Source organism: Apostichopus japonicus, chromosome 7 (assembly GCF_037975245.1).
Source record: "Apostichopus japonicus isolate 1M-3 chromosome 7, ASM3797524v1, whole genome shotgun sequence".
NCBI classification, from domain to species: Eukaryota; Metazoa; Echinodermata; class Holothuroidea; order Aspidochirotida; family Stichopodidae; genus Apostichopus; species Apostichopus japonicus.
The window spans coordinates 12,812,344-12,836,246 of record NC_092567.1 but is presented as its reverse complement, the minus strand read 5'-3'; the positions used below and the strand labels follow the sequence as shown (position 1 = coordinate 12,836,246).

Sequence of the window (23,903 nt, the reverse complement as noted above, 5' to 3'; positions counted from 1 at the left end):
TCGTTGCTGTACCTTGATACATTAAAATTTATACGTACACGAGACATTTTAACGCTCTGTTTCAAATGTAGAGTTTATTGCCGAAGATGCTGTTTTTAAGATGTAATTGAGGAAACCACCTGAAGGTGCTGCACCGTCCTTTTTGTTTGTTGTTTATGTAGTCATTTAAAATAATCTCGAACATGCTATGTGGGAGAAGAAGTAATATACCCCTCAGCCACTGGAACAAGCGGTGGTAGAAATTAGCACTCTCTCCTGCCTATTTATTACCTGCGTGTCCTCACATATGACATCTTCTTCAGTGACTATTTGTGCTGCAGTGTTTTTAATCTTTTGAAGTTTCTGAATTTGGAACTCAGAAAGTCCAAATAAAAGAGATTCAAGCAATCCAATTTTGAAGTAACAAATACATGAAGGTACTTCCTCATTAGACCAATGTTTCTTAATTTCCAATAAGCGGACTGATAAACATTCTCAACATGAAACATACACTAAACTAATTATACTAGGTGAGTGTATCCATGTTTGGTAACTTTTAGATGTGGTTACTTCTCTTTCTTATCAAAGTATCTTATAATATCAAACTCAAAGATATTTAGTAGCAGTGTTTGATTTTAGCAGGTATCGCATCGCAAAATGTATATCGTAAATATGTGATGCAGTATATTTACCACAGTATTCAGTAATTGCAAATTAGTGAACACAAACTGCAAGCTGCAATATGATTCATTCATATTTGCATTTTATTCGGACCAGATCTCTGGACAGCTAGCTATGTGGGTACGTGTGTCATCAAGATTTGGTCAATTGCTATACAAAACCAATTATGTATAGCATTTTTGGCTAAGCAAAAAAAGGCACTAAATCGAATGCTGTTTAGTAGTAACATGTTCTCCAAGGCAAGCTCTGCCTACTATGTGGCCATTTTCCTGTTAAATTTGAAAAGTGCATTGTGTACAAGCTCAAGTTTGGATATGAATATCTAAATGATTATCTTTGGGGATAAATTACCAAGTTGCTTGCTTTTTGGGGAGAAAATAAGAATATCTGAGGTTATTTCTTTCTCCATGTTTGGAAGTTCTGGAAACTTAGGAGTGCCTAGGATACATTTGGTTTACACTAAACCCTGCACACACTTAAGCCAATACCTGCTTCACTTTTGATCTTGTGTATGTCACTGTGGTATAGCTTGGATTTTATTTATTGGCTATGTGAACTCACTCGTTAAGTGATTTGTCTGATCTGTTATCAGTAAAGTAGACTCACCATTTTATCTTCATATCAATCAATCAACAACAAAAATATTTAAAATAGCCAAACCCAAAGGTTGGATAACCATGTGTCCTGAATTGTATTAAACAGCCTTTGTGTCTTTTCTCACATGTATATATGGCTGTTTAGTACTGTAAAACAACTGCCTTCCATATCAAAATGAAAAGACTTGTTTGAAAGGATTGTGTCTTTGACCTATTCAACACTTGGAAATATGGTTGTTCACAGTTCAGTATAATTACTGAAAATAAGGGTTTTCATGATTGTAGTTTATTGGAATGTTAATTTAACACCAATGAGTTAAATCTTCCTGCAACCTCTTTGTTTGAAACATTAATCTACTAGTGTATAAGGAAAGATGTTATCTTACTCCATTGGGACCTAACATTGGAATACAATGATCTCTACTGAGGATTCCCTGTTATCTTACTCCATTGGGACCTAACATTGGCTTACAATGATCTCTACTGAGGATTCCCTGTAATCTTCCTCCATTGGGACCTAACATTGGAATACAATGATCTCTACTGAGGATTCCCTGTAATCTTCCTCCATTGGGACCTAACATTGGAATACAATGATCTCTACTGAGGATTCCCTGTAATCTTACTCCATTGGGACCTAACATTGGCTTACAATGATCTCTACTGAGGATTCCCTGTTAGTGATGAATTCAATTATTTTCTCTGTTTCCTATAGGTTAGACAGGGAAATAGTTGGCAGGCAGCAGGCAGAGGACAAGCACAGAGCCTTGGAGAGAAAGCAGGAATTTGACAGCCGCTTACAGCAAGAGGTAAAGTGTTATTTATGCTCTATGTTGCCCTTTAATTAGATAAATGAAGACATATTTTTCTATGCAATTCTGCTAGATTTATTAATGTAAGGAGCTACATTTTAGTAGCTGTTTAAGCTTCTGCTGAAGTTCATGTTAAACTGCTCTATGATTTCTGTCTGTCTATCAAAACAATAAATCTGACCTTACATAATTTTTTAAGTCTTGGTCACATTATGTTGATTATCATAAAGAGGTGGATGTAGGAATCTTGAAAGGTAAGACACTCATGTATGGTTCTGCTTCCTCTACATGTATATTATTTCAATCTCTTTTGTAGTGTTATGAGCCCAGAGTATCAGCATTTCATTTCATTAGCAGAGTATTAATACTTGTCTGTATCTAGTGTGGATTGAGAAACAAGGGATCTCTTCTTCTTTTTCATTATTGTATTTCAGCTTTTTTAAAGTTTACCATCGTTATTGACTGTATGGGTTTTGTACCAAGTTAAATTCAAATGTCTAAGTATTGCATAAACTGTCATTTTCATTAATTTAGCTTTTCTATTTTAAAGCTAAATATTAACTTAAGTGAAAGTTGTTGAAGCATTCTAGCATCTTATTCTTAATGATGTATACTGTATCTTTGTTGGTTGTATATCCAATGTAATATTGATGTTGGGGTTCTGTAATATACAGTGGTTGCATTTATTTCACTCCTTCATGATTTGACCATCCAGATATTCATATTTACATTTCTTGCAGGAATCCAAGGAGCAGCAGCTACGCCTTGATGATGATGCTAACAGGATTCTTCAGTTAGAGACTAAAGTCAGGGAGTTAGCCCGACCAGACAACACCCTTCACGAGGCGCTGGAAAATATGAGACAAGCAGCAGAAAGAGACCTACAAAACTTTAAAGATGAGACAGAATCCACTTACCATAAGAATGTAAATATATGTAATCAAATGGCAATAATATATGGATTAAACTGCCACTCAATTGTATGCAGTTGCTAAGGAGAGGCCAAGAACTGTTGCAAAGAAAGGGCATAGTAAAATGAATCTCAGAAAGAGATAACTTAGGTGTATAGAGAAAAGTAAGAGTAATAAAGGATAATATATAGCACAATAACTTAACATTCCTTGGCAGATACAGAGTCTCATTAGATAGATAACACTATGTAGTCTGCAAGAATAACAGATGAGAGGTTTGTTGTGCACAAAGTGTTGCTAAACATTTAGCTTAAATTTGCATTCACTTTACAGACAGTATGAAGAAAGTATACACTTGTGTTTGTGACCATTATTGAAATCGATAGCTGTCCTTTTACAGATTATATCTTGGACGGTATGAGAGTTGGTAATCATATTATCTTAGTTAAACGGTTGAAAGAAAGAAGGTTATTTACCATTGACATGACAACCTCTGGACTATTCTTATAACCGTTTTCTTTCCCATGGATAGTTAAAAGGATTAAGGTACAGGTAATCTTAGTTACAGATATAGTTACGGATATGGTTAAACTACATGTTAATCTACATATCTTACTTTGAAGATCAATGTTGAAAGCGTCCATTCTCATATGTTTGAATTTTTCCAAAGCTTCAAGAATTAAAGCACCAGATGGGCAAAGACAGTGAGAATATTCAAAAGCTGGGGAATGAAAATAAAAGTCTTGAGAGGGAAATTGACAGATTGATTGAAGAGCTATCGAGTACTAAGTGTAAGGTGAGTCCACAAAAGATTCTTTCCAATAGGAAGATTTAACCTATTCTCTTAAAAGCAGGGTAGGTCAATGTTTGATTACAATAGTAATGTCACATATCATAATACCTTGTACTTGCTTATAAATGGGAAAGATGTGAAATTCAGCCTTTACACAGACTCCCAATTTTCCTTGACACTTCCTCCATCTTATTCTCTCTGATTGATTGATTGATCGATTGATTGAATTGTATATCCTTTTATATAACCTTTCAAAGTATGTACCACCTTTCAGGGACCGACTGGGTCTTAAAACCAGCCTGGGCATTTTCACCTAGACCGGCCCATTATTCATTGATATGTTACTTACATAGTGATCCCCGTCCTGGGGAGGGCTCTAAAGGGAGGGGGTTCCCCCTCCCCATTGAGATTTTTTTGAAGTTAAGGAAGGCCTAGATGCACAATGGTGCTATATTTCTCAATTTTGTAGGTTACAATAATTCTTTAAAAACGCATTGCTACAACGGTAGTACGCACCGCTTCAAAGGAAGTGAGCACCGTTACAACAGTAGTACGCACTGCTACAATGGTAGTACGCACCGCAATAACGGTAGTACGCACCACTACAACGGTAGTGAGCACCGCTACAACAGTAGTACGCACCGCTACAATGGTAGTACGCACCTCAACAACGGTAGTACCCATTGCTACAACGGTATTACGCACCGCAACAACGGTAGTGCGTACCTCTAAAACGGTAGTGAGCACCGCTACAACAGTAGTACGCACTGCTACAACAGTAGTACGCATTGCTCCAACAGTATTACGCACCGCTACAACAGTAGTACACACCTCTACAACGGTAGTATGCACCGCAACAACGGTAGTACGCACCGCTACATGGGTGGTACGCATCGCTACAACGGTAGTACGCACCACTACAACGTTAGTACGCACCACTACAACGGTAGTACATACCGCTGCAACAGTAGTACATACCGCTACAACGGTAGAAAGCACCGCTTCAACAGTAGTATGCACCGCAACAACGGTAGTTCGCATTGTTACAACGGTAGTATGCACCGCTACAACGGTAGTACGCATTGCTACAACGGTAGAAAGCACCGCTTCAACGGTAGTATGCACCGCTACAACGGTAGTAAGCACCGCTACACTAGTATGCAGGACCTGCTATGATTATGACAATATGCAGTTCTGGCAGTTCATCTAATTAGGGGCCACAGGGGTTGGTTGCAACATTTTTAGTCAGAGGATCACAACTTTACAAGTATGTGTTATTTTGCTTTCACTCAAATATTTAAAGTCATGTACCATACACAGTACATCTGACCTGCTTTGATGCAGATGTGCACTTCACACACATTCAATGAACCTGTCTGGAGTGGCATTCATTGAATTAATCAAACCATAATTCTAGTCAAAACTATGAAAGAGAAAGTTGAGATTTGAAGATATAATGGTTGGATTTTCAAAGGTTATATCTGGACCTTCATTACATCTTCAAAACTAAAATTTAAATGGAAATAATGAAGACACAAAACCAGAACAGTTTTCTTGCCCGCCTCCTCCATGTTTTGATAGCTTCCTACTCCAGTGATGGTTGTTTCTGGACATGTTCCTTCCTGGACCTTAGAATAAATACTTGCGTTAGAAGCTGTTTCTTTTTGTACAAGTAATTGATGTTCTTCTTTGTCCTATTGTTGTGTATGCCAGAGTTGTCTCTCTTAAATTTTGAAAGGTGAAATCAAATAATAGGGAAAAGGAAAACAGAAATATTTATACCAAAGGGAACTATTTCTCATGCAAATTGTGCTCTTCCCAAACTGAATTCTCACCAAGCCTTAACCACAATTGGGGTATTTTTCAATGAGACCCACTGCTTTCTTTGTTCTTGTGTCATGTTATATGTCAGTGGGCATGTGAGTAGACATTTAATAGTATCTCAACAGAAAGCATTCCAAGTGTGATTGTACATACAGGAGTCAACAGTCATTGCTTTTAATGCTCTGCTTGAAGCTCATTACTTTCAAGTAAATATACTGGTCAGTAGTTTAGTTCAGTCAGTAACTAAAGACTTGGAGAAACTCTCCCAGAGAGACACTGCGTGTATCATCAACATCTGAGCATGATTTTTAAAGGAGAAATAAACCCTAGCCTTTTCTGCTAAGAGAATACTGTATTGCAGTACGCTCTTTTTGTTGAGTACAATTCATATCAAGAGAGGGAATTGTTTAACTTACGATGTTGCTCGCTGACATCATTTTTGAAAGCGCCCTTGTGACAACGTGACTGCCAACACAGTAGGTGTGAAAAAATAATTAGAAAATTCCTGGAAATTTGGGGAAAGGTAGTTTTGACTAGTTATTTTACAGAGGGCGAAATTCCTGCAGCGTTTATTGATCCTTTCACTCTTATTTGTTGTTGCAGTTAGTACATTCCTGTTTCTTCTTGGTCAGGTATATATTGCCTGAATAGCATTCTACTGTTACTGTTGCATCCTCCAAGGAAGAAAGTGATTTGTATTGAGTCTGTTCTATAAATGTAATGAAAATAAAATTTCACCGTATTGACCATAACAACTATTGCTTTTGTTCCAGTTGGATCAAGCTGAAAAACAGACTGCAAACCTGATGGACACTTTAAGAAATGACAGGGAGAAGAACACAGTTCATATTAGGGCCTTGGAAGAAAATCAAAGACTATTACAAGATAGCTTGATTCAAAAGATGCATGAAATATCTCAAGCAACTGGCACTAAGCAGCCAATCAGGGCAGAGCTAGAGAGCTTGAAAAACATGCTGGATGAAGAAGAGAAAAAGTAAGTTTTCAAACAATCAAGCTTATCAAAAACAGAAGAAAAATAAAACAATTCTAAAAAAGAAACAACTTCACCACAATACCTTCATGGGTAAATATTTAAGCATTTGTTGACTAGGTCATTAAGTTGATTGTGCATGTTTGGTCTAGATTCAATGGGTATTTTGTTTGCTTACTTGAAAGGTTTAGACACATGGCGACAACTAAATATCCACTGGCTTCATTCCCTGGATCTGAAGGCAGACCGAGAACAGTGGACTCAAGGGCTGGTAGAGACAGAGATGTATTAAATCCTCTGACAAGTAAGATATTTATAATTCTATCATAATGATTCTACCAAACTAAAGCTATCAACTGTACACCATGCAGAGGAAGGTTTGATGAAGTATAACAGTATGGTGCAATTCTCATCAAGTATTGTTAAAAAAAAAAACTTGCTTTGCATCTACAAACCGAGCCAAGGACATGCTATCAGGTGACATTTATTTCTGAGTAGAAAACATAAATATGATGTTTAGTTGTTGAATTCAATTGAAAGGGTTTGTTATTACTGTCCATCTTGTAGAATCTACTTGAAAAGGTTTGTTATTACTGTCTATCTTGTAGAATTCACTTGAAAGGGTTTGTTATTACTGTCTCACTTGTAGAATTCACTTGAAAGGGTTTGTTATTACTGTCTATCTTGTAGGATCCACTTGAAAGGGTTTGTTATTACTGTCTATCTTGTAGAATTCAATTGAACGGGTTTGTTATTACTGTCTATCTTGTAGGATCCACTTGAAAGGGTTTGTTATTACTGTCTATCTTGTAGAATCCACTTGAAAGGGTTTGTTATGACTGTCTATCTTGTAGGATCCACTTGAAAGGGATTGTTATCACTGTCTATCTTGTAGAATTCAATTGAAAGGGTTTGTTATTTTCTGTCTATCTTGTAGAATTCAATTGAAAGGGTTTGTTATTTTCTGTCTATCTTGTAGAATTCACTTGAAAGGGTTTGTTATTACTGTCTATCTTGTAGAATTCACTTGAAAGGGTTTGTTATTACTGTCTATCTTGTAGGATCCACTTGAAAGGGTTTGTTATTACTGTCTATCTTGTAGAATTCAATTGAAAGGGTTTGTTATTTTCTGTCTATCTTGTAGAATTCACTTGAAAGGGTTTGTTATTACTATCTTGTAGGATCCACTTGAAAGGGTTTGTTATTACTGTCTATCTTGTAGGATCCACTTGAAAGGGTTTGTTATTACTGTCTTTCTTGTAGGATCCACTTGAAAGGGTTTGTTATTACTGTCTTTCTTGTAGGATCCACTTGAAAGGGTTTGTTATTACTGTCTATCTTGTAGGATTCAATTGAAAGGGTTTGTTATTACTGTCTATCTTGTAGGATCCACTTGAAAGGGTTTGTTATTACTGTCTATCTTGTAGGATTCAATTGAAAGGGTTTGTTATTACTGTCTATCTTGTAGAATTCAATTGAAAGGGTTTGTTATTACTGTCTATCTTGTAGGATCCACTTGAAAGGGTTTGTTATTACTGTCTATCTTGTAGGATTCAATTGAAAGGGTTTGTTATTACTGTCTATCTTGTAGAATTCAATTGAAAGGGTTTGTTATTACTGTCTATCTTGTAGGATCCACTTGAAAGGGTTTGTTATTACTGTCTTTCTTGTAGGATCCACTTGAAAGGGTTTGTTATTACTGTCTATCTTGTAGGATTCAATTGAAAGGGTTTGTTATTACTGTCTATCTTGTAGGATCCACTTGAAAGGGTTTGTTATTACTGTCTATCTTGTAGGATTCAATTGAAAGGGTTTGTTATTACTGTCTATCTTGTAGAATTCAATTGAAAGGGTTTGTTATTACTGTCTATCTTGTAGGATCCACTTGAAAGGGTTTGTTATTACTGTCTATCTTGTAGGATTCGATTGCAAGGGTTTGTTATTACTGCCTATCTTGTAGAATTCAATTGAAAGGGTTTGTTATTACTGTCTATCTTGTAGGATCCACTTGAAAGGGTTTGTTATTACTGTCTATCTTGTAGGATCCAATTGAAAGGGTTTGTTATTACTGTCTATCTTGTAGGATCCACTTGAAAGGGTTTGTTATTACTGTCTATCTTGTAGAATTCAATTGAAAGGGTTTGTTATTACTGTCTATCTTGTAGGATCCACTTGACAGGGTTTGTTATTACTGTCTATCTTGTAGAATTCACTTGAAAGGGTTTGTTATTACTGTCTATCTTGTAGAATTCAATTGAAAGGGTTTGTTATTACTGTCTATCTTGTAGGATCCACTTGACAGGGTTTGTTATTACTGTCTATCTTGTAGAATTCACTTGAAAGGGTTTGTTATTACTGTCTATCTTGTAGAATTCACTTGAAAGGGTTTGTTATTACTGTCTCACTTGTAGAATTCACTTGAAAGGGTTTGTTATTACTGTCTATCTTGTAGGATCCACTTGAAAGGGTTTGTTATTACTGTCTATCTTGTAGAATTCAATTGAAAGGGTTTGTTATTACTGTCTATCTTGTAGGATCCACTTGAAAGGGTTTGTTATTACTGTCTATCTTGTAGAATCCACTTGAAAGGGTTTGTTATGACTGTCTATCTTGTAGGATCCACTTGAAAGGGATTGTTATTACTGTCTATCTTGTAGGATTCAATTGAAAGGGTTTGTTATTTTCTGTCTATCTTGTAGAATTCAATTGAAAGGGTTTGTTATTTTCTGTCTATCTTGTAGAATTCACTTGAAAGGGTTTGTTATTACTGTCTATCTTGTAGAATTCACTTGAAAGGGTTTGTTATTACTGTCTATCTTGTAGGATCCACTTGAAAGGGTTTGTTATTACTGTCTATCTTGTAGAATTCAATTGAAAGGGTTTGTTATTTTCTGTCTATCTTGTAGAATTCACTGGAAAGGGTTTGTTATTACTGTCTATCTTGTAGGATCCACTTGAAAGGGTTTGTTATTACTGTCTATCTTGTAGGATCCACTTGAAAGGGTTTGTTATTACTGTCTTTCTTGTAGGATCCACTTGAAAGGGTTTGTTATTACTGTCTTTCTTGTAGGATCCACTTGAAAGGGTTTGTTATTACTGTCTATCTTGTAGGATTCAATTGAAAGGGTTTGTTATTACTGTCTATCTTGTAGGATCCACTTGAAAGGGTTTGTTATTACTGTCTATCTTGTAGGATTCAATTGAAAGGGTTTGTTATGACTGTCTATCTTGTAGAATTCAATTGAAAGGGTTTGTTATTACTGTCTATCTTGTAGGATCCACTTGAAAGGGTTTGTTATTACTGTCTATCTTGTAGGATCCAATTGAAAGGGTTTGTTATTACTGTCTATCTTGTAGGATCCACTTGAAAGGGTTTGTTATTACTGTCTATCTTGTAGAATTCAATTGAAAGGGTTTGTTATTACTGTCTATCTTGTAGGATCCACTTGACAGGGTTTGTTATTACTGTCTATCTTGTAGAATTCACTTGAAAGGGTTTGTTATTACTGTCTATCTTGTAGGATCCACCTGAAAGGGTTTGTTATTACTGTCTATCTTGTAGGATCCACTTGAAAGGGTTTGTTATTACTGTCTATCTTGTAGGATCCACTTGAAAGGGTTTGTTATTACTGTCTATCTTGTAGGATCCACTTGAAAGGGTTTGTTATTACTGTCTATCTTGTAGAATCCACTTGAAAGGGTTTGTTATTACTGTCTATCTTGTAGGATCCAGACCAGCATCTGTTCCTGCCACCATGGGACAAGGGAGGGATTATTTTGACTCTATCTTCCAAGATATGAACAGGTCTGGTACAATTAAAACAAAGGTTTATTCAAAATCAAACTCTGCTCCAGCTACGCGAACTCCACCAATGTCACATGACTTCACAACAGCCACATCAAGGTAAGCATTGCTGTTGTAATGTGACTGAATTTGTATTGAGCTCAAATATCTTGATTTACATTTTATAATTCTTTCATACTAAGATATTGTCACAGTATCTGTGTCATGAGAGATTACTGAGAATTCTTAGCAGTTTCTTTGTTGTTTTCCAAGGGACTCTTAGGGTATTATGGACTTAACTTTGTGACTCAAAGTAGTGACATGATATTAAGTGAGAAGAAATAACTTATATAGAGTTGATGTTTTCTTACAGGTACGTGATTATTAAAGTTGAAATTCATCCATGCTGCTTATAATTTGAAGGACTACTGTACAATTTACTTAAGTCACTCTTAATCACTCTAAAATTAAACACCTTCTTTCAGCACCACTGGAGACCTTAAGATATTAGAAATTAATGAAGATGGGAAATTTGTTCGTCTCTTCAACTCTTCACCCGGTAAAGATGTGGATGTTGGAGGTTTCATGATTCAGCAGAATATTGGCGGCCATCCTGTAGCTGTCTATCGATTTGAGCCGAGAACAAGATTTAGAGCTGGTGCTGTTATGACTGTGAGTTCTTAGGAATATCTTTGTCAATTTGAATTCATAGGTTTGGTTCAAGCAACTGCCTTAAAGGTATTAAGAAGCGGGTAATGAACCAGCAAAGGTTTATCCTGTATACACGATTGTGTACTGGCTGTCAACACCAAATCCTGAATAGAAGCAACATAGTCTTGCTTGCTGTGCTACAAAATTTCAACTCAGAAAAGCTTTATATTGTTGAAATTATTGCTACTGCCATTTAACATCTCTCATTTCAAACTCAAACAGGCTATTTGTTCCTTTAACCTGACCTTTCATTTCATGACTTTGTGTTATTGCAACCTTTGAGATCAAAAGTGAAAGTCTAATCTTTTAATTTTTACTAGAGTAAAGGTTGCTTTTGTTACATAAACAAGTAGGCAATCCATGGAGTTGCAGATCGCATACTTTATTCATGGTACAACACGTTCAGCTATATTTTTACTAAATTTAAATTTCTAGCAATTTTGTTAAGCAATCAACTTTAGCTACCAGAAAACCTTAACATGAAACTTGAAATAAGTTAACGACACAGTTAAGGTCACTTTGGTACGTGCACAAGTTTTAATCTTTTCCACCTTTGATCATGTGACATTAATTAATGCATTGAAGATGTGTGGTCTATGGTATCATACTTGTGTCAAGGTTTCGGCCATATTATTTTTTTGGGTATATCTGTAATGGCCAGAATGCTGTTTTTTGGGTTATTTGACTTTTAGTAAAGTAAAGTAAAGTAAAATTTATTGATATCAATCATAAAATGAAGACATAATAAAATGGAATCCGCAGCTTAAAATTATGCAAAATATATATACAAAAATATGATAAAAATATCATCTAGTTATGTGACAATTCAAAAGCTTTATACTCCTCGGTAAAAAAGAATGTCTAAAGCGTTCAGTACGCATACGAGGTAGGGTATACAACCTACGTGGAATGGTGTAAAACTTATGAAGAGGATGGTCAGGATCAGTCAAAATCCCTCTTACATAATGAAGTAAAATATCTTCAATGTACTGATCATCTACAGAATAATACTTTCTGAAATGTCTGTTAATCAAATTGAGTTGAGTCTTGAAACAGGAAGAGAGCCACACAGGAGCACAATAGACCATGAGTGAAAGCACCATGGAACGAAAGAGCCAAAGCTGTTTCTCATATTCTAGACCAAATCCTCCCAACCTATAAATACAATATAGCCGCTGCTTTATTTTCGCAAGTATTGAGCCTATATGAGAGTCCCAAGTGAGAGTATGATTAAAAATGAGTCCTAAATATTTAAAATCTGACACAACCTCAACCTCACTATCATTAATTATAACTGGATCATGCATCTGAACTGAACGGAAATCAACAATTAATTCCTTGGTTTTGGAGCTGTTTATAAAAAGGTAATTGGTTTCACACCACGCTACAATCTCCCAATAGCTGTGTGGTAATTGACAATGCTCTGTGGATATTTATCATTACACAAACCAACAAAAGCTGTATCATCTGCATATTTTATAATGTAAACATTTTCATAAAGTGTGGACAAGGAATCAGTATAAACGCCAAACAGCAATGGTGATAAACAACACCCTTGTGGGACACCAGTATTAGTGACAATATCTTCACTGCTGATCCCATCACAGTATACATATTGAGTTCTGTTGAATAAAAAGTGATACAGCAATGAAATGATGTTGTTGTTTACATGAGCATCTAACGTACGAAGTAAGTTCGAATTGCTAAGAGTGTTAAAGGCGGAGCTAAAGTCCATAAAACAAACCCTGGCAAAATTACCGACAGTGTCCACATGTTGGCGTAAAACTGTATCCAACAGCAAACACCTCGTTTGCTGTTTTGACCTCGGACCTTTGGTCCTATGACGTCATTAGACACGCAGTTGCTACAACCCATGCCCAGGCACATACAAACCAAGTTTGAAGCTTTATGACTGAAGAGTAGCTTGCAAACCCTTTTTAGAACAAATATAACAAATTTTGACCTCTGACCTCCTTTGATCACATGACCTTTAGACTTTTGCATTAATAACTACACTGTAGACATATAGTCTGTGATATCCTACTTGTGTATGAAGCATAAGGCAATATTGTCATTTCCGTACATGCATAATGGCCAAAATGCTGTTTTTTGTCTATTTGACCTCTGACCTTTGACACTATGACATCATGATTCACAAACGAACTACATCCCATACCCTTGCATACACCCACCAAGTGTGCAATCAATCGGCCTGACAGTTTAGGCGTTTGTGACACACTTTTTGGTTACATATACACACAAATATGCACACACATTCTTGTTTGTCCTCAACTTCATAAATGATAAGTCCACACCATGTGACTGTGCCACCCTAAGGTATCCCCATTATGTCAGACTGAGGGTTGTGAGGATGGGCAGCAATTTTACTAACAATTTTGCCAAATATGGTACAATATGTAATCCCAGTACACTAAGTGTAGGGGTGATAAAGGTTATATCACTTTGCTATCTTGTGTCCTTGACTAATGAGGATGCACCATCATGCAATTAGTAGGAAGTGATGGTAAAAATGTCTATTGTTTTAATCTCTGTAGGTTTGGAGTGCATCAAGTCTGGCCAAACATCAACCTCCAACAGATTTTCTTTGGAAGGAGCAACATAGGTGGGGCACTGGTCCAGAATGTACCACAATACTGTGCAAGCCCAATGGTCATGTGAGTTGATTGTATGCAGCTTCAAACATCAATTCTATAGATGAAGGCAACATGAAGTTTGCCTTGATGCAAACCATTTCATTGTACAGTCTCATCATATGTTTCATTATCAAGATGGAGAGTATTCTTACCAAAGACAGATTGAGTTCTCAAATAAGACGGATATCTACAAAACGTTGACACTTTCAAAACAGTTCATTTTCAAGTTCTTCAAAGATACAAAGTTGAGAAATGTTATGTAAATGCAATACAGATGTGAACAAGTTAAAAGCAAACTTTATACATCCTGGGTCCACATGATAGTAATTCAGTATAATTTCAGTTTTATGTGTATTCAATATTTATATGAGTATATTAAAGGTTGCTTAAATCTATCTGTGAATTACTCAGTATTCTGTATTTTGACCGTACTTTTTATCATGCATACCCCTCCTTGCACTGACAACTATCATCATAAACTTGATGACTTTGTAATTGATTGGATTGCATTTCAAACAAAGGCTTGTATCGTACACCTGCCAGTCTCTGAATTTGAATTATCTTTTTTGTGTATTGTCTCTTCATTAACTGCCTTGGTGGCCATTATTGCTCCATAATGTGATAATGTTTTCAGCTGTAAATAGAGTAGAATGTGCTGCTGGAATAGAATTAATGTTAGTTAAATTGGTACAACTTCAAGAGAGATGTTTCTTTCTGTTCTCTTCAGGCCATTGCATGGACCACTGCTGCTCACAGATTTTCTAAAACAGCAAGAAAGTATGATGAAAGTGATGATAAATCTGTTGAGGAGGAAAAGGGGGAGGAGTCAGAAGAAGGAATCACAAATCTTCATCCTGAATTTGAAGTAGAAATAGATGGCAAACCAGTTACTGTTTTGAAGAGGTAACATATGCTACCAAGTCCTTTGTGATACATTTTCTCTCTTTACAAAAAGATATTTCTATAATTATTGTTCTTCTCTTTCAAGCTGCATAACATGTCTTTGTAGTAAACTGTTAATCTAATAATTTATTTATGTCTTAACACAAAACAATGGAACAAGAGTAAAGGGTTTCTCTGTGTCATTAACTATACACTACATAAAAGTTGCAAAGAACTGAAGCTGATACCTGCTGGCAAACCTTCAGTTGTCATAGACCAATCTGATTGCATCAATCTACAACAACACATTCCTTAAATATTTAATCATATCCAACTATTTTCAAAATGACTGTTCATTTACAACATTGGAGACTGGAGCAACTGATATTTACATAGAGTTAATATAGTATGCAAATTTATTTCAATACTGTAATTTGATTAACTTCAAAGTTTTGGATAATGAAACCATACTAAATCATGTGATACATGTAACCTGTTTGGATTGAATTTAATTCATATGTACTATGTACACGCTGGGTCATGTGTGGTAACATCAATACATGTTCAATGGATAATACAGATTATTAGTGTCAGATCAAGTTGCTCACATAGCAGTATAAGGATTTTGTGAAGACTACATTGCTTTATTTCTACTTTTGTTGGACAGAGACAAGCAAGACCCTCCATCTCTTGCGCCTGCTAAGCATCCTCATGGTCAGTATAGTCAACATGATACACACCCAGGGGCCGGAGAAACCAGAGTCAAGACACTCGGTAATGATGGCAGCAGTCTTGTCAGGCAAAGCCGTTCACAAATTACACGTCCTGATGCTGCTCCTGGTAAGAGTCTTAAATGTACCAAAGATGATGATCACATTTGCAGCATAAATACTTTACCCTGGTCAAATGTCCTAAAACATTTTAGGTTGTTGCATCTATTTGATAGCAGGTTTTGGATGTAATTTGTTTGCTTACTTTACACCTTATACACTCTAACAGTAAAGGTACTATATGTATCAAGGATCAAGTTGTTAGTTTCTTAAAGGTTGTTGCATCTATTTGATAGCAGGTTTTGAATGTAATTTGTTTGCTTACTTAACACCTAATGCACTTTAACAGTAGAGGTACTATACGTATCAAGGATCAAGTTGTTAGTTTCTTAAAGTGTTACAGGAAATTGCCATCTAACTTCACCTGTTTGAGTTGACACAGACCCATTTCCTAGCAAATTATTTGGAATTGGAATGTACTTAAGTAATACCAATAGCTGACTTAATCAAGACAAGACACTTACAATGGGATCGTCTCTTCAATAGAACTGTCATATTTTGCATTAAGTTCAGTATGATGAAGTAACATTAATTATTTCACAATTGCAAGTTGTTCATGAATTAATTGACTCTATTAGGTGAGCTGTATGCTGGTTATGGAATTAGTGCTACTCGCACTGGAAGTGCACCACTGAGGCTTTCTTCTAGACCATCAAGTTCAACATCACAGGTCAGTATGTCATTAAAATCCTCTGTATAACAATATACCATGTGTTCTGTGTAAACAAAATTTAATATAATGTATGCCAGAGCATAAGGCAGCAATTCCCTTTTGTTATATTGTGGGGAACTCAATGACAGTATGAATATGATTACCATTTATCACTTGTGCACTTTAAAACTTTCATTACATTGACAATCAAAGTAAGCTTATAATATCTTTCTTGTACCTTTTTTTTTCATTTCCCACATCCCTATGCAGTGTGCTGGTGCTTTATGTACTACATGTGAACAGTTATAGATAAGTCCACATCCCTGTGTGCTGGTGCTTTATGTACTACATGTGAACAGTTACAGATAAATCCACATCCCTATGTGCTGGTGCTTTATGTACTACATGTGAACAGTAATAGATAAATCCACATCCCTGTGTGCTGGTGCATTATTTACTACATGTGTACAGTTATAGATAAATCCACATCCCTGTGTTCTGGCGCTTTATGTACTACATGTGAACAGTAATAGATAAATCCACATCCCTGTGTGCTGGTGCTTTATGTACTACATGTGAACAGTTAAAGATAAATCCACATCCCTATGTGCTGGTGCTTTATGTACTACATGTGAACAGTAATAGATAAATCCACATCCCTGTGTGCTGGTGCTTTATGTACTACATGTGAACAGTTATAGATAAATCCACATCCCTATGTGCTGGTGCTTTATGTACTACATGTGAACAGTTATAGATAAGTCCACATCCCTGTGTGCTGGTGCTTTATGTACTACATGTGAACAGTAATAGATAAATCCACATCCCTGTGTGCTGGTGCTTTATGTACTACATGTGAACAGTTAAAGATAAATCCACATCCCTGTGTGCTGGTGCTTTATGTACTACATGTGAACAGTTATAGATAAATCCACATCCCTGTGTGCTGGTGCTTTATGTACTATATGTGTACAGTAATAGATAAATCCACATCCCTGTGTGCTGGTGCTTTATGTACTACATGTGAACAGTAATAGATAAATCCACATCCCTGTGTTCTGGCGCTTTATGTACTACATGTGAACAGTAATAGATAAATCCACATCCCTGTGTTCTGGCGCTTTATGTACTACATGTGTACAGTAATAGATAAATCCACATCCCTGTGTGCTGGTGTTTTATGTACTATATGTGTACAGTCATAGATAAATTCACATCCCTGTGTGCTGGTGCATTATTTACTACATGTGTACAGTAATAGATAAATCCACATCCCTGTGTTCTGGCGCTTTATGTACTACATGTGAACAGTTATAGATAAATCCACATCCCTATGTGCTGGTGCTTTATGTACTACATGTGAACAGTTATAGATAAATCCACATCCCTGTGTGCTGGTGCTTTATGTACTAAATGTGTACAGTTATAGAAAAATCCACATCCCTGTGTGCTGGTGCTTTATGTACTACATGTGTACAGTTATAGATAAATCCACATCCCTGTGTGCTGGTGCTTTATGTACTACATGTGTACAGTAATAGATAAATCCACATCCCTGTGTGCTGGTGCTTTATGTACTAAATGTGTACAGTTATAGATAAATCCACATCCCTGTGTGCTGGTGCTTTATGTACTACATGTGTACAGTAATAGATAAATCCACATCCCTGTGTGCTGGTGCTTTATGTACTACATGTGAACAGTTATAGATAAATCCACATCCCTGTATGCTGGTGCTTTATGTACTATATGTGTACAGTTATAGATAAATCCACATCCCTGTGTTCTGGCGCTTTATGTACTACATGTGAACAGTTATAGATAAATCCACATCCCTATGTGCTGGTGCTTTATGTACTAAATGTGTACAGTTATAGATAAATCCACATCCCTGTATGCTGGTGCTTTATGTACTACATGTGTACAGTAATAGATAAATCCACATCCCTGTGTTCTGGCGCTTTATGTACTAAATGTGTACAGTTATAGATAAATCCACATCCCTATGTGCTGGTGCTTTATGTACTACATGTGAACAGTTATAGATAAATCCACATCCCTGTGTGCTGGTGCTTTATGTACTACATGTGAACAGTAATAGATAAATCCACATCCCTGTGTTCTGGCGCTTTATGTACTAAATGTGTACAGTTATAGATAAATCCACATCCCTATGTGCTGGTGCTTTATGTACTACATGTGTACAGTCATAGATAAATTCACATCCCTGTGTGCTGGTGCATTATTTACTACATGTGTACAGTAATAGATAAATCCACATCCCTGTGTTCTGGCGCTTTATGTACTACATGTGTACAGTTATAGATAAATCCACATCCCTGTGTTCTGGTGCTTTATGTACTGCATGTGTACAGTCATAGATAAATTCACATCCCTGTGTGCTGGTGCATTATTTACTACATGTGTACAGTAATAGATAAATCCACATCCCTGTGTGCTGGTGCTTTATGTACTACATGTGTACAGTCATAGATAAATTCACATCCCTGTGTGCTGGTGCATTATTTACTGCATGTGTACAGTAATAGATAAATCCACATCCCTGTGTTCTGGCGCTTTATGTACTAAATGTGTACAGTTATAGATAAATCCACATCCCTATGTGCTGGTGCTTTATGTACTACATGTGAACAGTTATAGATAAATCCACATCCCTATGTGCTGGTGCTTTATGTACTAAATGTGTACAGTTATAGATAAATCCACATCCTTGTGTGCTGGTGCTTTATGTACTACATGTGTACAGTCATAGATAAATTCACATCCCTGTGTGCTGGTGCATTATTTACTACATGTGTACAGTAATAGATAAATCCACATCCCTGTGTTCTGGCGCTTTATGTACTAAATGTGTACAGTTATAGATAAATCCACATCCCTATGTGCTGGTGCTTTATGTACTACATGTGTACAGTTATAGATAAATCCACATCCCTATGTGCTGGTGCTTTATTTACTACATGTGTACAGTTATAGATAAATCCACATCCCTGTGTGCTGGTGCTTTATGTACTACATGTGTACAGTTATAGATAAATCCACATCCCTGTATGCTGGTGCTTTATGTACTACATGTGTACAGTTATAGATAAATCCACATCCCTGTGTTCTGGTGCTTTATGTACTACATGTGAACAGTTATAGATAAATCCACATCCCTATGTGCTGGTGCTTTATGTACTAAATGTGTACAGTTATAGATAAATCCACATCCCTGTGTGCTGGTGCTTTATGTACTACATGTGAACAGTTATAGATAAATCCACATCCCTGTGTGCTGGTGCTTTATTTACTACATGTGTACAGTAGTAGATAAATCCACATCCCTGTGTGCTGGTGCTTTATGTACTACATGTGTACAGTAATAGATAAATCCACATCCCTGTGTGCTGGTGCTTTATGTACTACATGTGAACAGTTATAGACAAATCCACATCCCTGTGTGCTGGTGCTTTATGTACTACATGTGAACAGTTATAGATAAATCCACATCCCTGTGTGCTGGTGCTTTATGTACTACATGTGTACAGTAATAGACAAATACACATCCCTGTGTGCTGTTGCTTTATGTACTACATGTGTACAGTTATAGATTAATCCAAATCCTTATGTGCTGGTGCTTTATGTACTACATGTGTACAGTAATAGATAAATACACATCCCTGTGTGCTGTTGCTTTATGTACTACATGTGTACAGTAATAGACAAATACACATCCCTGTGTGCTGGTGCTTTATGTACTAAATGTGTACAGTAATAGACAAATACACATCCCTGTGTGCTGGTGCTTTATGTACAACATGTGTACAGTAATAGACAAATACACATCCCTGTGTGCTGGTGCTTTATGTACTACATGTGTACAGTTATAGATTAATCCAAATCCTTATGTGCTGGTGCTTTATGTACTACATGTGTACAGTAATAGATAAATACACATCCCTGTGTGCTGTTGCTTTATGTACTACATGTGAACAGTAATAGATAAATCCACATCCCTGTGTGCTGGTGCTTTATGTACTACATGTGTACAGTAATAGATAAATCCACATCCCTGTGTGCTGGTGTTTTATGTACTACATGTGAACAGTTATAGATAAATCCACATCCCTGTGTGCTGGTGCTTTATGTACTACATGTGAACAGTAATAGATAAATCCACATCCCTGTGTGCTGGTGCTTTATGTACTACATGTGTAGATAAATCCACATCCCTGTGTGCTGGTGCTGTATGTACTACATGTGTACAGTAATATATAAAACCACTTCCCTGTATGCTGTTGCTTTATGTACTACATGTATACAGCAATAGATAAATGCCCATCCACATTCCTGTGTGCTGGGTGCTTTATGTACTATCTGCATGCAGTAAACAATAAATCCACATCATCAAATGATGTTTCAGCTGATTATAATGATTTGATTTGTGACTGTTTACATTCATTCTCAAGAACAAGACAAAAGCATGCTGGGTTGATATGTACAGTGAAACTTGAGATATTTGTTGTTGAGTTATTCATGTTCATTTATTATTAGCTGAATAATTCAACCTGAGTGTCTTCATGCACAGTACATATCAGTCTCAATTAATGGCAATTGTATCCATACACTGAACATGTTGCTACTTCAAATCTATGATCTGTATCAATAGGACAGTTGGAAATTTGGGCAAATAATTCAAAACAGAATATTTGCATCAAGGCCAATTCATATGCCAATGTAATCTTAGACCACCAACTCTTAGACCACCAACTTGAATTTTTGAATAAAAATATTTATTGTTTAAGGACTTGATTATGTTGGTATAGCTATTTCATGTATACTGTATACCTATACATGAAAACATAAGTCTTCACTTCAGCATAACCTTCGTTTTTCTTGCCCAGGTTCTTTCCTGGGTGACTTTTCTTAAAAAGTACCTTGGACCTACTGCATCTAAATCTACTTTATTGCTATCGTTACTTAAAATATCAGCCCCTCTCCCTCATGTATAAAATAGGCTAATGTAGAGACATCCGCATAGAAGTGCACACTTGTTGTTTCAAAATCATTTACCTTATTTTTAAGTACCAACCTATGTTTTAGGATCTTAATGTAAGCACACCAATTGGAGAGGTGACAAACTGCGATGACATTCTATTGTTAGGTAGAATGTGTGTCTTGTTTACGGAATACTCTTCCTAAAAATCTCTCATATAATTGGCCCTTGTTTGATCTTTCGGTGTGATTTATTTTCTGTGATCCACCGGTTCATTTATGAGACTTTGTAGCGGGGTAGTAGGTTAAACTGACTCACAATCAACAGTAGACCGTAAATCTCTGTTCCAGTGAGGGAAGCTATTTTTATTTTGAATGCTGCAGTTTGGTTGGGCATCTTTGCCAGAGAAGGGGAGCAGTTTATCATAACCATTATTAGTTAGACTACATGGCACTGGTCTTTTAAGGCAAGTTTAGATTGCATTGTTCTGCTGGTTTGCTTGTACAATCATTCAGGAATGTGCTGCTATATTGTTGTATGTAAACCAGTGTTGGTAATGCTGCTTCCGTACACTGATTATTTGGAAATGAAGTTTAATGAGACCAGGAAGAGCTTACCAAGTGAATGGTAAACAAACAATTCAGCATCCTGCTATTCAGACAATCCGTGTTTCATTTTCTCCTTCTATTTCATGAGTGTTAATAGTTGATTATTTTATCTTCTTCAGGGATCTATTAGATTCAGTGCAAGGCCGTTTCTACCACCTCACAACCAAGATGATGTTAACATGAACCTGATTGCCGGCCAGCAGCACGTCGCCTTTAAGCCTCCAATGCCCAATCCATCATATGCTATTTCATCATGGTAATGACATTGTTTCTCCTTGTCACAGAATAATTATTCCCAATGTCGAAAACTGTAAAGGTCTAAGGTTTAGGTGAAAGGTTTATTACAACCTTTAGGTAAAAGACCCAGGATTGAGGAAGTGACATGAGAACTATATTTACATGTTGGTGTCATTAGTTTCAAATTGTTAATTGTTTAGAATGATAGCAGCTAATACATGTAGGATCCTGGTCAGGTTTAAAGTTACTGGAAACTGAACTTACAATCTATCAAGTTGTTTACCTTTCCTGAAAGCTTGAGTCACTCCATTAACCTTGACAATATCAGTAGTAATCATGTTTTCAAAGATTCAGACTTTGGTAAAATGAATTAAGATTTGTCATTGGTGAGATATGCAGAGTATGTAACATGCCTAATATGTATAGTAAACTGAACAGATATTACACAATATTGTTACACATTTTGTGACATGATCCATCAGAAAACAAATTTCCTTGTCTCCAGAATTGTTCTATTGTTTTGCATGTGCACCAATTCTGGGGCTTCAAAACAATGCAGACAAGCCTCAATAATAACTAGCTGTTCGGCTAAGCAAAGTGAAATCAACCTGTTTGACATATTTTCTGTATCACTTAGGTCCTTTTTCTTGAATCTCAAAAACTGCACTAAACAACCCTAAAATAATTGGTTGCAGAGAAAATTAGCAGAAAACATCTGTTGTCACTTCTACACAGATGTGGAAAATGCACAAACAACAAGTGTCTTTGTCTATATCTGATACTAATGTCAACAGTGCTAGAGTCATTGCAAACTCCAACATATGAAGAGCACGTCCTGTTGTTCCATTTAATAGTTCATTTAGAAGAATCAAGTAGATCAGACTCTAAATTCCAAGGACATCCATATCTTTCTTTCCCAAACATTATTTACATTGGTGGAGGAAGTTTTATTTGCAAATGAAGTATGTGTACGATCAATAGGTTCAACACATAATGAAAGACTTTGGATTGTCACATCATAAGACTTTTAACCCCCTCAGCTCAATGTTTTGCATCTGTTTTAAGCACATCATACCATTCATTGTGTGCCATTGCTCAACATCTATTATTTTCACATCTATGATGTAGATTGTGTCTAGGGTTGGTTACTTTTTGTTGTTGAAATATGATTAAAATCACTTTTGCATTTAAAACAAGATATTTCTAGTATTGGGAAGAGAATAATACTTCAAGATGTTTGTCTTCATGTATAAATAGTTAGAATTTATTTCTTTTCTAAGAACTACTGCAAGACCTGTTATTCACAATTCAGATAACACATTTCTTTCAACTACATTTGCCTTTTTTACAAGAAGAAAGCTTTAAAACAATTCTTTATCTTAACGTGTTCCTATGGAGAATGGCAAGGCTTTCTGGAGAATAAACGGCATAGTCATTGAATTAAGAGTGCATGAGCAGTCATTTTTCTTTGAGCTGATATTTTGTGTACTAAGTCGATGACACAAAGATGTGTCATTTGCTCATTACTCATGTTCCATCCCAAGCCTATTATTAAGAATTAGCAATTGAGAAATCAGAAGGAAAAATATTGATTAAGCTGATTTTAATTTTTTTTGTGTATTCCATAATAACTGAAAGGTTTTATTAAGTACTTTTGTATGATGTTTTATTTTCTCTTCTACATCTTATCTTATCTTGTAAAAAGAGCTGGCTTTAAAACTGTGTGAAACAAGAGACTGAAAATTCAATACGCTATTAATTTATCTTTTATACTTTCAAAAGACGCTATTAATTTATCTTTTATATTTTATGATGATTTGATGATCTGTGATACTGATTTGTTAGCAGAATGACTGATGTGCTGTGTGCAATGGACTGTATAAAGAAATCATATATTTGTCAAGAATTAAAGATACACTAAAGCAAACTTTGTATTTGTACCTTCTTTATTTTGTATAT

General features: G+C 36.0%; 1 protein-coding gene across 3 annotated transcripts in view; it reads left to right on the top strand.

Moving 5' to 3' along the window:
* The window catches only part of LOC139969376 (lamin-A-like), a 29,425-nt gene extending 5,554 nt beyond the window's left edge, over positions 1-23,871 (top strand). For all 3 annotated transcript variants that reach the window (XM_071974269.1, XM_071974270.1, XM_071974268.1), the window contains exons 5-16: positions 1,972-2,065; positions 2,809-2,994; positions 3,650-3,775; positions 6,370-6,590; positions 6,773-6,891; positions 10,314-10,491; positions 10,857-11,043; positions 13,638-13,757; positions 14,464-14,639; positions 15,286-15,458; positions 16,027-16,118; positions 21,827-23,871. In XM_071974269.1, the coding sequence (XP_071830370.1) occupies positions 1,972-2,065; positions 2,809-2,994; positions 3,650-3,775; positions 6,370-6,590; positions 6,773-6,891; positions 10,314-10,491; positions 10,857-11,043; positions 13,638-13,757; positions 14,464-14,639; positions 15,286-15,458; positions 16,027-16,118; positions 21,827-21,967 (1,813 nt within the window). In that variant the 3' untranslated portion in view covers positions 21,968-23,871. The remainder of the gene's footprint in view (positions 1-1,971; positions 2,066-2,808; positions 2,995-3,649; positions 3,776-6,369; positions 6,591-6,772; positions 6,892-10,313; positions 10,492-10,856; positions 11,044-13,637; positions 13,758-14,463; positions 14,640-15,285; positions 15,459-16,026; positions 16,119-21,826) is intronic.
* The last annotated feature ends 32 nt before the right edge of the window (positions 23,872-23,903 follow it).